The sequence below is a fragment of the Scatophagus argus genome, chromosome 2 (assembly GCF_020382885.2).
Source record: "Scatophagus argus isolate fScaArg1 chromosome 2, fScaArg1.pri, whole genome shotgun sequence".
NCBI classification, from domain to species: Eukaryota; Metazoa; Chordata; class Actinopteri; family Scatophagidae; genus Scatophagus; species Scatophagus argus.
Window position 1 is genome coordinate 20,751,690 of NC_058494.1, and position 16,235 is coordinate 20,767,924.

A 16,235-nucleotide genomic window follows, 5' to 3' on the forward strand; every position below is an offset into this window, starting at 1 on the left:
GGGCCAAAATTGTATGTTAAGGTGCAAAATGGTTCCCAAGTTTCCTTAGCTGACTTGACTTCCTGTTCATGGTGTCACGTTCATTTTTTTATTTTTTATTTATTTTTTAAATCATTTATTAAATTTTTGTAGAAGCATCTAGCAGGCCAACTTTGCCCTTGGGGCCCCACTGATGTAGACTGTATGAATATTTTGTGACATTCAGTCTGTATTTACGCTGAAAGAGACAGAGAAGAGGAGGGTGAACTGAAGCAGTCTAGAAATATACAGTGTCTCTTCACTATTTTGGCACTGGTACATTACAAGCTAGCTCACTAGGAATATATATATATGTGTACTTATTCTTCTTCATCACCCCCCAACCTGCAAAAACTATTGTGAACACCCGGTTTCTTACAACTGTGTAACCAACTTCTGTGTAACCAGAAGTTCTAGCAATGTGGGCAGGAAATACAAGATTTTAAAGGTAATTCCCCTGCTTTCTGTTGCTAATTAAAACTTTCCCAGTGCTTTTCAGCCTCTGACTGCTCTCGTCACTGAAGAAGCGGATTAACACTGTTGTCTAACATAAATGAGGATTGTGCTGAGGTCTGTTCTACCACCATCTGTCACTTTGGCACAGCGTTATGGCTTTGGAGCCTTTTTTTTTTTGTCCTTCTTTCCATGTGCACTGATTTCCTGCCTAGCTCTCATTGATTTAAAAGGATACCAAACTGGTGATAGTATGGAAACAGCTCTTGCCTGTGGTTGTACTTTCTTGGAAAATATTCGTGAGGAGTGGATGTAGAGGGACATGTCTGAAGGCTACAGTTAGTGGGTAATAACATAATTCATTTGGAAGACCGATCTTGATACGATGATAGAACTTTTATTTTGTTAAAACGTTCTCGATTTCCATTATTTTTGAAACAACATAAGGTTACGTACAGAAGGCACTTACAAAAACAAGTTAAATTACAGATGCTGTTGTTATCAACATTAAATTAATGATTAAAAGAAACATAATGACAGAAATGACAGCACCATTGGCAACGTTTGAACAGTACATCCCAAATAAAATTTAGCTTGATTTAAACCTACAGTACAATAAAAACAATAATCATTTGTTATCAATGTAATAATGCCCGAGTTATGTTTTTAAGTATAACTTAATCATCAAGATAAAAAGCTTAAAATTCAACAGTTTCTTATTTCTTTTTTCACTAGTCAGAGGTTCATTTTATTTTACATGTTAGGCTTTGTGGTTTCAGCTCCGTTTAAGTCTTGGTACATCTCTATTAGGCGAGTGGCCTCTCTCTGTCCTGACAGCAAAGCACCATGGGTAGTGGAATAGTATTTTCTGTGGGTGGCCTCTCCAGCAAACAGGACCTGCAGAGGCTGAGGAGGAGGAGGAGGGGAGGGGGATAAGAAGGGAAAATAAGCAGGGAGAAAAGATTTTCAGAGAAGAAAGGCACGTTCAAAACAAGATCGGTCAGTGTCATGTCGACATATTTTCAACCTCTCGTTCACCGTTTCCTCTTTCGCTTTTAAATGCAGGGGGTTACAGTAACTTTCCCGAGGGCTTAAGATTTCAGACTGACAGGCCTTCAGTAGAGGGGTCATGCTGTTCCTTCAGTGGTGTCAAGTGAGCACACAAACCACCAACCCCCCCAGCCTCCACCCACCTTATCCCCTTCACCCAGAAGGCATCAGGTTTCATGGTCTAGACTTCTGGCCAGGAATCAGCCTTCATAACCCCCTGACACCAGCTGTATTTGCTCTGCATGTGCTGCGATGTGACATGGTAGTGATGACACCGCAGCATTAGCCAGATGCTCTCAGAGTGCATGCAGGGATTGTAAACAACCAAATGTGCATTCAGTAAAAATACTGCTGGAAAGGGTACTTAATCTTAAGTTTTCTACAACTTTCAGAGAGAAATGAATACTTTATGAGGGAATTATTTTAGGACTATACTACATTTCACAACACTTTTTTTACAGAACTCTGATATGAAACTAAATTCACAAAATCTCTTTGCTGCTAATGGTAGGGAAGATGGAGACAGATTGCTCTTTTGATCAGCACACAGCAGGTCAGCTGAACGTTCAAAAACATCCAGTTCAATATAAAAGTGGAGAGTGAATAGTCTCCAGTTATAATTGTGAATCAGTGTTTAGTTAAGTTTAAATGCAGTGGTTATTTGAAGGAAATCCCTTTAACGATCGGTTGCCTTACTGAAGCCTTGGTGCTGTTGGCGTAAGGCAGCGGCATGGCCAGCCTCTCAAAGTCCTCACCACTGGATCCCACCCTGGTGAAGGAGTACGAGCCTCGGATGAAGGGGTTACTGCCCCACGAGGAGCGCAGGATACGCCAGGGCTTTGGAATGTCAGGGTTCCCTGTGGACAAACGGGCGGGGAAAGAGATGAAGAGGGAGTCAGAACAGACAGAGGGAGAAACCAGTACAGTATAGACTCAAAGCAAGCTCAAACTAAGAATGTAGCAGCTGTGGGTTGAGGCCTGTCACTGGGACAACCTGTCTGCCAACACTAATCAAGCCTTGACCTTCTGTGAGCAAACGGGCACCAGTAAGTCTATATGTAATTAAGCGACAGTGGAGGGGATTAAACTATATTGACCTAAATGAGAAGAGCTTGCGTGTGTGCGTGTGTGTGCCAGTCTGTATCTATAGGAAGTCTGCTGACCTCATCATGACGTGACACCCGCTGTTTCTGCACTCACGTTGTGACCTATTTATGAGGCAATCACTTTACAGAGGAACAATCTGAGCCACATCGCTAATCTGTTGCAAAATGACAATCAGTGAGTCAACTAATGGTCATGTCGTGTAACCTTTGAGGCAGCAACAATGAACAAGCCTCAGAAAATGTGGCACCTGTGTCATTTGTGTGTCTGTGTGTGAGATTAATGTTGGGATTTTTATTTTAATTTCTCCCACAAAGCACTTAAGCTGTGCTCTATGTATGAAAGATGTTTTGTAAATGAAGTGTGTTATTATTGCTGTTATTCTAATCAAATATCACTTAATGTAAAGGCCTAACACACAATCAGCCCCTCTGCCCAGTGTTTTGTTCTTTTGTGGTGCTGACACCAAACCAGCTGGTTCTCAGTGGTCACCTGAATCATTCAGCTGTATTATCTGTCAACCTGTTTGTTCTGAAAAAAGCTGCTTGCGTCACAACTTAAACTTAACAAATGACTGAAACCGAGTCATAGCCCATGTGAGTCACTGAGCTGACAGTTGCAGCCTACCAAGGCTTTTGTGTTTGTTTTAGATTACTGATTCTTTGTGTAGTCCTAACTGGGATAGAGCTGGAAGACACTGTTATAAAAATCTACATAAATCATTTTCTTTGGTGAGATAATGATTAAATAGAGCACTTAGAGAAGTTAAGTGTCTGAAAGTGGGAATAAATGAGACCCAAACACGAGAGAACCCACAAAAGCTCCTGCGGTGTGAACAGGATGTATGATGGATAACATTTGCCTGCAGTTCGCTGCTCTGTTTCCTTGTGTGTCCTGACCTGTAAACCGCCTCAGCAGCTCAGTGCAGATCTCAGCCACTGTTTCGTCATCGCAGCGCTCCATGTACAGCGCCTCCTGCCCACAGATCCAGCCACTCAGCATGTAGCCGTAGCGCTCGGGCGGGTAGAGGACGTCAAAGCTACAGATCTTCTTGTACCACAGCTCCTCAGGGTAGACCAGCTGTTCTAGCTGAGCCTCATCCTCCCACACAAACTGGATGCTGTTGCACTCTGGGCTCCAGAAGGGCTCCTCAAACTCCAAGAATATCTTATCTGTGGTGCTGATGCCCAGCTTCTCAATGGCGAGCACTTTGTCCTCAGGCAGAGATGGGGAGAACATGGCCTCGTGGCTCTGCTTCAGGACGCCCAGCGACGCTGTCACGATGACGTGGTCGGCTGCGATCCACTCCTCGTCCTCGCATTCCACGTAAATGGGGTGACCCAGGATCAGAGGGTCCTGCTGAGGTTGGCAGCCGTGGCTGTTTTCGTTGTGGTTGTTGTCCTGGTTGGTGTCGCAGATCTTGGCGATCACCTCCTGATGCTGGGCAGAGTAGTTCCAGTGGACGCAGCGGACTGATTTGCTAAGGCAGATGGTACGGGGCGGGATGTCCTGGGCCAGGAGCTGCACGATCTTCATGAAACCTTCAGGAATGACATAATGTGCACCAGGGATCTCCGTCCACTCGCCAAACTCACTCAGAGACACTTCATCCATACTGGGAGAGCTGCTTTCACAGCTCTCCACCTGAAACAGGAGAACATGTCAGCACAGAGTAAGAACATGCTGAGAAGACATTTACTTAGGCAGCACCTACTGGAGGTGTGCTACTGAAAAGCAAAAATATTACGGAAGAGCGAGCCAGCAGGGTAGAGGTTACTTTATTTGACTGTGTCTTCACTGCTGTGTTTCACAACATGTTCTGTTTCCTGTATGTTTGTGTGTGGGTGAGAGAGCATGGCAATGCAGAGCCATTAACATACTAAAGGGATTGTTTGCATGGATTTTCTAGCTCACAGATGTTTTTATGACATCCTCTGGACAAATTAACCGACAAAAGACTTCATTGTGGAAGCTCAAACTGAGTGCATTGCTGATTCCCTCTCAACATTTCTTTACTCATTTATTTAAAGACTGGATGCAAGGAATGAGTTCTCTTAATTGAGGTCAAAAAAATTTTAGGATTAATTAATTCACCGATCAACTGAAAGTTAATTTTAATCAGATTTATCATTAAAAGTCTTTTGGTGGCTTTTTACTAATTGTGGTTATGCACTTCATAAGCAGTTACCAGGTAACCAGCAGATTGCCGTTATTCAATTCAGTTTTTGTGCACATTAAATAAACCTGATCTAACATGTTAATCAATGAGCTTGAGAGATGGTGGTAAACTGTTTCCCGCTGTGTCCGTTCTTCGTGCTAAGCTAAGAGGCTATTGCTTGATATTTACTTAATCTCATCTAACTCTCCACCAGGAAGACAATAAGTGCAATTTCCAAAATGCTGAACTATCTGTTTCTGTTTCTTCTGTAACTGAAAATTTAATATGTTTTATTTTGGACAAGACAAAGTATCTGAGCACATCAGTGTGGGATCTGGGAAATTTGTTTTAAGTAGTTTTTAACATTTTATACACTAATCAAGTAGACAGACATTAGTGGTATTCCTATAATCATTTATTCTTTGCCCATCATTATGATTTCTTTTAAAAACCTAATTAAACCTGCATGTTTTTCTGTCATTGCATGATCAAGTAAGATGTTTTCAAGATTGTATTCAGGCTTTGAGATTAACATTCCTGATGTTGAAAATCAAAAGAGAGCTGTCCTAATCAGGAAACCAATCTTTTTGTGACTTTTTGTGAATAGCTAGTTAGTGTCTCATTCATGTTGCCGGTAGTGCTGGCAGACATACAGATGAGACCAGTAAGTGCTGTCTCATTCTAAGGAATTTGGAGGGTTGTACACACACACCTTGAGGTACTGTTGAAGCATAGACAGTTTGAGCTTCTTGGTGCTCTCAGAATCGTCAGGATCCATCTTGATCCTCTTGCGCACCACGTCTCGTGTAAACACGCCAACGCTGTTCTGGCTCTCAGCGCAAACTGGCTTCCCATTCTGGAAGAACTCCTGAGTCAGCTCGTACACCTAAAGGGGGGTGAAAGGTCAGAGACGGGCAGTGGAAATGAGGAAGGTGTAAAGAAAGCAGAGGAGGGTGAGAGAGGGAAGAAACAGAAACGAGCTCAGTTCAAGGCAGATCAGGTCAGTACTTGATTGCTTCAAATGCCAAACTGACGGTGAATCATCACGTCATAAATGTTAATCAGGGAGGAAAACCAGAGGCAACACAAATGACAGGACATTGAAAAGGAATGCTGTCAGCCACAAGAGCGACACCCTGTGAAGGAGAGCAAAACTAGAAAGACAACATAAGGAAATGTTACTTCACTGACCTGACAAGATGTTACACGAATCCACCAACAAAGACAACACCAGTGATGCATTAATGTGTGGATCCAACATTAAGTCCAAACATTATCAATCTGAAGTTAAAAAAAATTGGAGCTGACCAACAACAATACAACTAAAATCACTGACTTCTGAAATGCAGAATATTTGGCGTAGCTTAATGTATTCAGTTTGAGTGGTGCGTTTGGTAACGGTGAGCATTAGCTGAGAACATGTTTGGTTTGGCATCATAACCTAATGAAACAACCGTGATGTAAATCATAGCGGTGGTGGAGTTTGTTGATACAGCAATTAGAGGCTTGTCAGAAATTTTTAAGTTTTCATTTATTCCACCTGAGCAAATAATTCATCCAAAAACAGATAAATAAAGCAGATTGGTAGAAAATGAAAATAAATGTACATATGATGAAGAGATATCTCAGGTACATGGTGTAGAGAGAATAAGAGCTGCAGTGTAGCAGAGGCAGAGCACAATGACTCATCTCACTCATCTCTATACAGTGTTGACCATGAAGATCATCAGTGTGAAAGAGAAGGGGAGATAACAAGGTCCTTGTCGCTCTACAGTGAATCATTCAGGGCCGAATCACATCATACAGCATGATAAAGCTGAGGTGACCCTGAAGAATGGCCTCATTTTTTTTCCTCTTCTCATTACACAAACTATTGAAAAACACATCCTCTAGTCGGCAGCTTGTAGTCGTTACAGGTTACAAGTTTATTTTATGTAGATACCCCGAAGTAGTAAACTTGCCATGGAAAGCTTCACAAATCTACACAACATGTACAAAGAAAGCTTGATGATTTTCAAAGGCTGAAAGAAAAGGAGGAAGATGACTAGTGGTTAAACAGAGCCGCTAAAAGAGGCAAGAATAGCTGCAGTCTTTAGGAAGCTGGAACTGTCACTGTGTCTCTAAAGGAGTTTGTGGTGTGAAATTTCATTAAGAATATTAATCACAGGGAGACAGCAGTGTGGACCCACGGGTCACGCAAAGATCACAGATGAAGAAGGGTCTAACAAAAACAAAACGTTCTATACCTTCTCTCTGTAACTGCTTTTCCAGACGTGACCTACTTTCACCATAATAATCGTGCTCCAACAGGAGCTGCTTACAGAGCAGAGAACTGGACTCGATAACGTGGCCATTCTTTGTTATATTCAGCATGCTTTGGTGGACATTTTACTGGTTTACTTTAAGATGGCTGAAAATATATTTAATTATGTTGTCATGGAGGTTTGTTGGGCCCTTAAAGTCCCTCTCTTTTTCAAAGTGTATTTCTCAACTGTTCCTGCAATTGAATGTTTGAGCTTCACTGTGCAGAATGATGTATGTACGGAGTCTGACACCAGAAGGCTGTTTTCACATTTAATCACTGAAAATGAAAAGTTTATTGCTCGCTGAAAATACAGTTTTAAGAGATGAGCTTACCAGTATGGTTTTGACATGACTACTAGTTCAGAAGCAAATTCTGGTCCAATATTCATCCTACATGAATGTGACGTGGAAACTCTGGAGCATCCACTACATGTACGTTGCCAACTGACTTCCCAGTGAAGTAGGAGGCATATTGCATCCAACAGTTAAACTTCGGATATGAAAAATAATTACACACTATCAGATTCTGGAGGGAAAAGGAGTAGATGTCTTATTTTTTTTTGTTTTGCGGAAAAACCGTATCGTATTTCTTTATTGGTGCTGCATGTTATTAATAAAATATTCAAACTGAAGTCTCTATGGTTTTATGGCTGCATCTTTCTATCAAATGAAAATATTCTAAATGTCTTTGTAAATCATTTAATACACATTTCCCAAAATTTAGCCCAACATATTTTGTATCTTAAACTTTGGGATCTCGAATACTGTTACGCCCCCATTGAAGTTTTGAACAACACTGGGCGGAAGTTTTTTAGATCATTACCATTAGTAAATACAGTTATGCAAATGTACTTACTTGTGCATATTTTATTGCTAATAACAATAAAAATAACATTTTGTTATGCAGACTGAACAGGCTTTTTGCCCATGCACACATGCATTTGTGCATATCTAGCTGTGCTATCTGAGCCCCCCTCACCTCGTTGTACAGGTCACTGAATTCCTCCACCAGGTCTTTGGGGATCCTCTTCCCGACATTGGTCTGGTAATGAGCCACACCGTTCTTGGTGTACAGGCTGATGCGTCCCACACTCCTCTCCCCATCTGTAGTGTGCTCCAGCAGCCTGTTTTCCTCTGCCAGGTGGTACACTGGGTTCCCATTGGCACCATGGATCCAGGTGGCTCCAAGTTCCAAAGTTGCTTTTCCTACAAATGATAGAAATATATTTTTAAAAGAGCACAGGTCAGTGTGAGTTTGAAAAAAAAAAACCCCAGATCCCTTTAAACTCAATATCTCATGCATGGCTTTGAATGAAACTGTGCTCCGTTAAGGCACGGTCACAGCTGAGTGTTAGATAACTGGACAGTTCAAGAAGCAGGTCAGCTCAGTTAACATGCAGCACTGGCTGAAGTCCACTGGAGTACAACTAATTTAATGTCTCCTGAGGATGACGGATTCATGCAAAGTATATCTTTTCATACAATTATATAATGAAAATGGGACCAATCCAAAGAAGCTTCTCTAATCATATAAGAGCACAAACATGCATTTATATAAGAGACACAATTATCTGTGTGCCTAACATATAGGTTAACATTTAGTGCAGAATGAGTGTGCTTTTACACGTGACCTCTTTTATGTGCATAAGTTATCAGCGCCACAAACAGATGCTGTTGACTACTTGTTTGTTCCTGCTAGTTGAAATACTTTGACATGTTGTCTATCTCGAGCAGATTTTTTTCTTAGAACTATCCAGTCCGTCCAGTAAATATATTAATTCAGGTTATTCAGGGGAAAAAAAGTTGATTACGTGATTGTATGGCTTGCTGACTGGACTGTTTTCCAAGATGTACTGTTCTTTGATATGAGGGACTCTTACAGACTTGATAATGCTGTTTCAGAAGAGTGGCTCTTAAATGTGTGGCTCCAGAGTGTATGAGGAGATTCTTTGTTCATATATCAGCAATGAAATAGTGCTTTATATGGATGTGAGTGAAATGTGACTTGAGAGAAATGTTTTTTTCCAGAGTGCAATTAGTCGGTACAATGCAAGTTTCTGATGCAAAAACAATCAGTCATTATGTGAGCGAACCAGCAACTGAACACTACACTTCTTGGCACTACAGTGATCACGGCACTTTATGTTTACTGCTTCTTAGTAAGAAATTTGGGGAAATTATTACTATAAACCTACATACTGATGGGACTCAAGAAGAAAAGGTTATGTCCCTCACATTCCTGTAAACTATGCTAATGTGCAGCTGCAGCTAGGGTGGAGTTAGCAACTGGACTTGGTTATATGTCTTTGAAGAGGTTTCGCCTCTCATCCAAGAGGTTTCATCAGTGCCATTGATACTTCGTTTGCTGGTGCTCCAGGGTGTGGCAAACGACCGGCATTGTAGTTAGGGTCGTTTGGAGTCACCTTTGTTAGTTTCCCACATTTGTTTACCCTTTTGTTGTTGCTTTTTCATGACTGAATTTTTTGACATCCAAACTATAAAATTATACTCCAAAACAGTAGTTTTAGACATTTATATGTTGGTTGGAGAAGGAGGTAAATATATAATAACCCATAAAATTGCTGTGTGTTTAAAAAAAATGAAAAGGCAGAGGAAAGTTCATTTCAGTGCAGCGGGTCTTTAAAGAATACGTTACAGCATTTCCTTACTCAAGTAGAAGTCATGCAAATGAGAAATGTGTGTTCCACAACAGGTTTAATTTAACAACAGTTAAAGGCAAACAGGGATGTGCCCTCTCACCGTGCTTAACACTTTGAACTCTCCCGCCGATGTGGTCTGATGCCTCTAGGACAGTGACATCTGTGAAGCCGTTTTCCAGTAATGTCTTAGTTGCAGCAAGGCCGGCCAAGCCAGCGCCAATCACTACTATTCGAGGCTGCCGATGAGTACGTAGGCCACTACTAAGAGGATCATCAGTGCTGTCTGAGGAAATTTCACAACTTTGCATGCCGTCCAAGCTCCTCTTGGATTGAGTCTGAAGACATATGAAAGAAAATGAAGTTAAAAAAGGCACCACTATGACACAGAGTCAGCAGGCAACAGAGGTTCATACAGATGAAACACTGGAAGATAATATTGAGTCTTGAGTTTGTGCTATAAATGACACAGAATGTGCCTTTCCAACAACATATTTTGCAGTAGCTAACACATGACTCTAAACACTGCTGGTTGGACGGGTCACATTTGGTTCCATGAGACTCAGAAGTGTGTTACCTCCTATGCACTCTTGTAACATATCCCCACTGGGCATTTTAAGCTACTGATCGCTACTGCTGATCAAGGACTGTTGATATATGTTGATTTCATTGATTATAAAACTCAGTGTGAAGGAAGAGCACTGAAATAACTCAACAACACTGTGTTCTAATCAAGTGTTGAAAGTCTCTTGCTCGCAAAAGGTAACCTGTCACCATTGGTAACCCAGGGCACCACCTGGCATGCTTGTATGTGGGATATATTATCTCCACGTGATAATAACTTTTATAATGCTGACACATCTTGTAAGCACAGAAAATTATCTTGTACAAACACGGTAAATATCTTGTGAATACAAGCTAATATGTTGTGCAAACCAGTTAATATCCTGTTCACACAAGATAAAAAATATTTAATAACAATTTTATTAATACAGCATCGTTAAAATTTGCCTATCAAAGTGCTTTGACAAACCAGTATTTGAGTACACCATTATCTACAGTATATCTGGGTCTGGATCTGTTCAACCAGCTAAATTAATCTGTATCCACACTCAGAATGAACAGTACTAACACCAGGAGTGAACTGGGTGGGACTAACCGGACTGGATTTAAGACTACAGTTGTATTTGTAACTGATGAACTTGATTTAGTCTTTTCCGATGACACGACTACATTAGCCTTTCTACCTGCTGTGTGTCCTGTTGTGCGGCACTTTTTTGGAGCATAAACCCAATTTGGAAGTCCTGACGCGACCGTGTTATTTCTGTCAGAGAAAAGACTACACACAAACAAAAATCAGACTTCTGTAATTATGCTGAATTGCTCACAGACACTAACATTCAAAGTGAAGAGCAACACAAAACACAAGTGACCTTGTTATTCCAGTACACAAGGCTGCTTGCTGTGAATGTATGGACAGCTGTGTGTGAGAATAGCACAGTGGGAGTCTATTCAGAAGACATCCCTGTTTACCCAATAGAGAGTTACAAAGTACAGCCCCAAGTTGGGACACTGCACAAAACATAAATAAAAATGGAAAGTAAACCGTTTTTAATGACAATGGTTTTATAAAGTGTTTCAGAGCTTTCAGAGAAGTTTGATTGTGAACGACTAAGCCATTTGAGGATTCCCCTTTCATATAACCATGATACTGTCTGTTACCAGTGTTTCAATAGATGTTTCAAGTCTTTTGATGGCCCTGTTCAAATTTGTTTGAAATGTTTTTGCTGCATCAAATTCTGTATAAACACTGAAAACAATCTATATAGTCAGTGAGGTAAAACATTAAAAATATTGTTTTTGTACTGTTCAATTGACTGATTATCGACAAGCATTAGTAAACTATGTAGAAGTTTGTCTTAAATGAGATTCTCTGATTGGGCGAAACTCAAGTCCATACAGCAAGTGCACTAGATTACTGTGACCTTTGCTCATTTTGAACCTTGATTCAACTTTTGAGGAACTGTGTTATCAATCTTGATGACTCAGCTGGGGGAGTCACATGATTAACAAGAACTGACAAGGGCAGTCAAGGAAAAGATCGTCTGTATGTATGTATGTGTGTGTGTGTGTGTGTGTGTGTGTTTGTGTGTGTGTAATATATGTTTAAGTGAAAACCAGCATAGCGAAGATTCCTGTAAATCTCTGTAAGTTCCTGTTCATTTTGGTTGAACTGTCTGTCTGTCTATCTATAGTGAAACTTTATATGATGTTAATATTTCTGAGTCTGTGAGGCAATTTATTAGTTTATATATTGTAGAATATTATAAGCTCATGTTACTTCCCAACACATCACTGCTGAATTACAGAATTTCACTGAATTATGTCTGTAAGTTTAATTTTCAGTTGTGAGAGTTGTCTCTCTCTGAAACTAATCTGAGCTGTGAATGTGTATTCCCAAAATCTGACCTGACATGTCATTGCAACATCACCATGAATAGACTCATGCTTGGGCTTTTTGTTCCTGTAACAATAATATTAACAAGACTTTAAATCACTGTGGCTATCAAGTAAATCTTATTTACAGTGTCACACAGCAAACCTCCAACAAAAGGCCTCTCTGTGATTGTTTGGTGGTGCTTAATTTAATCTGTGGTCTTAACTTGAGGCTAATTGAGGTTTTTTTTCCCCCTTGCACTTCTACATGAGCACTTAGCTAACCAGTAGATGTGATTACTTTTTTGAGGGTGTCTGCAGTACTTTCAGTACTATGAGTAATGCACTTTTATATTCCACAGCAGTTAGAGATGAAGGTCACAGGAGGAGGATGCTTCGTGGCAACCCACAAATGTAGACATGTGTGACAAAAGAAGGATGCAGTGGTATATGTGACTGTTCTGTTTGCCTTTAGCTGGTTGCTTTCTTGATGTGTTTGTTTGCTTTTTGCCAAATGCTGCAACATGCTGTCCACAACCTGGACTACAAGCATATAATTGGAGGTTTATTATTATGCATATGAATATACTGTAATAAGGTGCATACAATAATTACATATTAACACTGGTAGCAGGTTGTACATGTTACATACATTCATATGTGAATGATAGTGTTAAAATGTTTCCGGCTAGGAGACCCCAGAGGCCAGTTTTACGCCAATGTTTCCATTTTTGACACTCATTTTCCTCTTAAAACCATTTGGCACTTGTTTGGGACTGTTTGAATCAGTGGTACATTAAGTTCCTGGAGTGTCTGGATAGAAATCCTGCATATGCAAAGGTCTGTATGAGATATAAGTCTCTGAGAGTGAGTTTTTCTTGCTCATCTGACTACGGTATTTCAGGCAGAGCAAACAGTCTCTGTGAAGGCTGATATGATAACAATAGCCAACTGCTGATTAAATCACCAGACACTGTTGAACTTTTTCACTTCATTTAGAATCTGGATAACTGCTGAACTTAACATCTAAGTTAAAGTTGTAAATACATATTTTATAAATCTGACCTGATCATCCACCTCGAAGTAACTAACTATTTAAAAGAAATCTAGATGGGAGGTCTTTTTTTGAGCTATTATTTGCATTTAAAATCAGTAATTCCATTCAAGAAGCTGACTGGTGGAGGCTTCGCAGCCGCTATCAGGGTCAACCTGCACCAATACAAATAGTTTGTAAAAATGTCTTCTACTCCCATGTTACTACATTTTTACTGCATTATCAAGCACCAATAATGGTACAAACTCAAGAATGGATCCACACCAGCTGTATGTGACCTGACTTTAATGTTTATTGTATTTGTGTTTGTTATTTTTATTGTTCATTTTGTAGATTAGCATGTTAGGGACCCGCCCTTCTGTTTGTGCACTGGTTAAGTTTTTGGTTTATCAGTGATATCAGTGATGCGTTGATATTCACAGCTAACAGGATGGGCTGGGGCTAGCTGGTTAGTATGCTAACTTCAGTAGATATCTCTGCAATACATCACGTAACGGTCTTTGACATAGCGTCAACAACGTTGTTTCCTCACATTCTTTTGATCATGTTATTTTTAAAAACTTTTTAGACTAAAATTAAGGCCACATCTTGGAAATTGCACTTTCAGAAATGCAGTTTTCACTCTGAATTTATCTGTTAACGTTGGGCTTCACCAATAAAATAAAGGCCATTTCAATGCAAGATTCACCTGGATCTGCAAAGGTGTAAGATTTTTAATGTATGACAGATGTAATTTGTAGACCGTGTTCGATCACTTCACGTGCTGGCCTCTCTGACAGATTGTGCATCCCTCTCTGGTTGCTTGTAATTCTGCAGCTGGTTAATACATTCGCCACATGCCACCACTCTGCACTTTACACCATCACCGCAGATTAATGTGTGGGCTGGCCTTGGGAGGATAGGCGGCTCAGGATGGGGTGGGGGAGGGAGGGAGGGGGGCTACTGCTGACCTAGAAATGGCAATCTACACTGTCTGCTGGTGGCCTTTTCAAGAGCAGAACAAGCCTTCAGCAGGAATATCTTTAAATTACTGCATCTGAGCTCTCATTGCTCCCCTTTACCGCTTTCCTCCCTCCTTTAATTGTGCACATTGCTCTTCGCAGCTGTGTCCACACTCACATCTGCATTTCCTGTATCAGTCCCAAGTGAGTATTAGCATAGGAGCAAACATTTCTACATCCCTACATAAAAAAAAATAGCAGTGAAGCGTAGGGGCTTCGTGGAGAGGGCCTGACATTCCACACTTCTTTCCCAGCTCTGCTTTTCCTTCTGTATGATGGAGTGGACACCACACACACACACACACACTCCTTCCACTGCTGTGGTACCACACTGGATGTTTCCCTGGTGCAGATAAAGAGTGCCCTGAGATGATTGTAATATTCCCAAAGACACTCAGGAGGAAGTTTAAACTCAGAAAACAGGCTTCTGTATCAGAAGTAAACAATGAGGGCAGGCACGTTAATTAACGAATAAAGACAAAGGAACTAAAGTTACCTTTTTAGTATACATTCTGCATCACAAAACGCATCATTTTACTTTCTACCAATGCTTAGATCTGTTATGAGCCTGTAATGAGGGCAACTTTTGGGTTGCCAGGTTGCACAAAATCTGATTGGACTGTTTGACCAAAATCTATTGTAATTAACGACTTACACTGACACTTTTACCTGCAGGTTTAATAGATTTTAACACACACACATTATGAACTATCCAGTAGCTTTTATGAGTGCAGGCATATTAGAAAGTTATAAAGTGACAAAGAGTAAACAAAAGGATTTTTCTTGACCAAACCTGACGTGATCTTTTGTTCAGAGAGCAAAACACATCTGTAAACCAACTGATTTATTGGTCATTCAGAACTTTACAAATTGTAGCTTGTTTGAAAGTGCTGCCAAAGAACACTGAAACGAAGCTTGGACAGATAAGAAAAATCTGACAAAGAAAAAACAAACAAAAAAAAACCCTGAAAATCAAAGCATTTTGTCTCCTCTCTGTTAGTCTATATGCTGCCGGACTGACTGGAAAACTACGAATAGCCTTTTCTGCCACGTATAAACTGTGATGCCAAAGTGGTAACAGTTTGAAACAAAGCAAACAACTTCACCGAGTTACTCTGAAACAATTACCTGTGGGGGACGTCGGGGCACAGCACCACCGAAACGCATTTGAAAGCGGACAAATCAAGCGATAAACACAAATCCACCTTGTTCCAGGCAGAGCAGCTTGTCCCGTCCAACACACACACACACACACACACACACACACACATACACACACACACACCGACCTACAATACATCAGTGTAACTGAGATTTGATGTGCCGGTGTTGCCGTTACACAGGTTGTTTATATCCAGTGTCAACCCGAACAACTGGCTGGCATTTGGTTTAACGTATCGCCGGTGTCTCACAGCGCTGATAACTACTACAGTAAACGAGCTGTTGTCACAGGATTTCCCAGCGAAATGTGTACTGATAACAAGCCTGGCCAACATTTAAAAATTACGGCACTCGCCATCACGGTCTCACTCTCACAATACATTCAGTTAAACGTGGTTACAGCGGAGCAGCTGGTTACCTGACTCTCTTGGTCTTCAGCTTTAAAACCTCGCTTTCCTTTGTGCCGTTTTTTCCCCCTCAGACCGGCTCCGCTTTGTATTTATGCCTGGAAACCAGAAGCAGCCAGTTTTCTCCGTGGCCGCTGCCTCCTCATTAAATAAATATGAGCAGCGATGACGGCACAGACCAGCCCTCCACTGAGTAAGCCTGCTGTCACACACCGCGCGCTGCTGCCGCGTAACGCGCGCGCGCGCGCACACACACACAACCCGATTAGAAGAGAAATAAACATCTACTGTAGCCTACCTACAAGTTAAAGCGTATATTTTAACTAACTATCTATATTTTAACTATAAGCACATATTAATGTTTTTAATACAATTAAACAAGAATTTCCCTCCAGGGATTAATAAAGGAATTCTGATTCTGATTCTGATTCT

The 16,235-nt window shown here is 40.8% G+C and overlaps 1 protein-coding gene across 1 annotated transcript; it reads right to left on the minus strand.

Annotated features, from left to right (window-relative positions):
* Nucleotides 1-846: 846 nt before the first annotated feature.
* On the minus strand, nt 847-15,955 carry smox (spermine oxidase). The gene is made up of 7 exons (XM_046417196.1): nt 15,815-15,955; nt 9,848-10,082; nt 8,067-8,293; nt 5,496-5,669; nt 3,525-4,269; nt 2,218-2,378; nt 847-1,377 (listed from the first exon to the last, which is right to left on the minus strand). The coding sequence occupies exons 2-7, from the start codon at nt 10,053-10,055 to the stop codon at nt 1,225-1,227; spliced, it is 1,668 nt and encodes a 555-aa protein (XP_046273152.1). The 5' UTR covers nt 10,056-10,082; nt 15,815-15,955; the 3' UTR covers nt 847-1,224.
* Between the last annotated feature and the right edge of the window lie 280 nt (nt 15,956-16,235).

What these genes read in the sequence shown, in the direction of transcription:
- smox (XM_046417196.1), bottom strand. Translation starts at nt 10,055, where the DNA reads ATGCAAAGTTGTGAAATTTCCTCAGACAGCACTGATGATCCTCTTAGT. An exon ending in TGCTTCAACAGTACCTCAAG is followed by an intron (nt 4,270 to 5,495) that starts GTGTGTGTGTAC and finishes CTCCTGTTTCAG; the next exon opens with GTGGAGAGCTGTGAAAGCAG. An exon ending in GCTGCTGAGGCGGTTTACAG is followed by an intron (nt 2,379 to 3,524) that starts GTCAGGACACAC and finishes GTTTGTCCACAG; the next exon opens with GGAACCCTGACATTCCAAAG.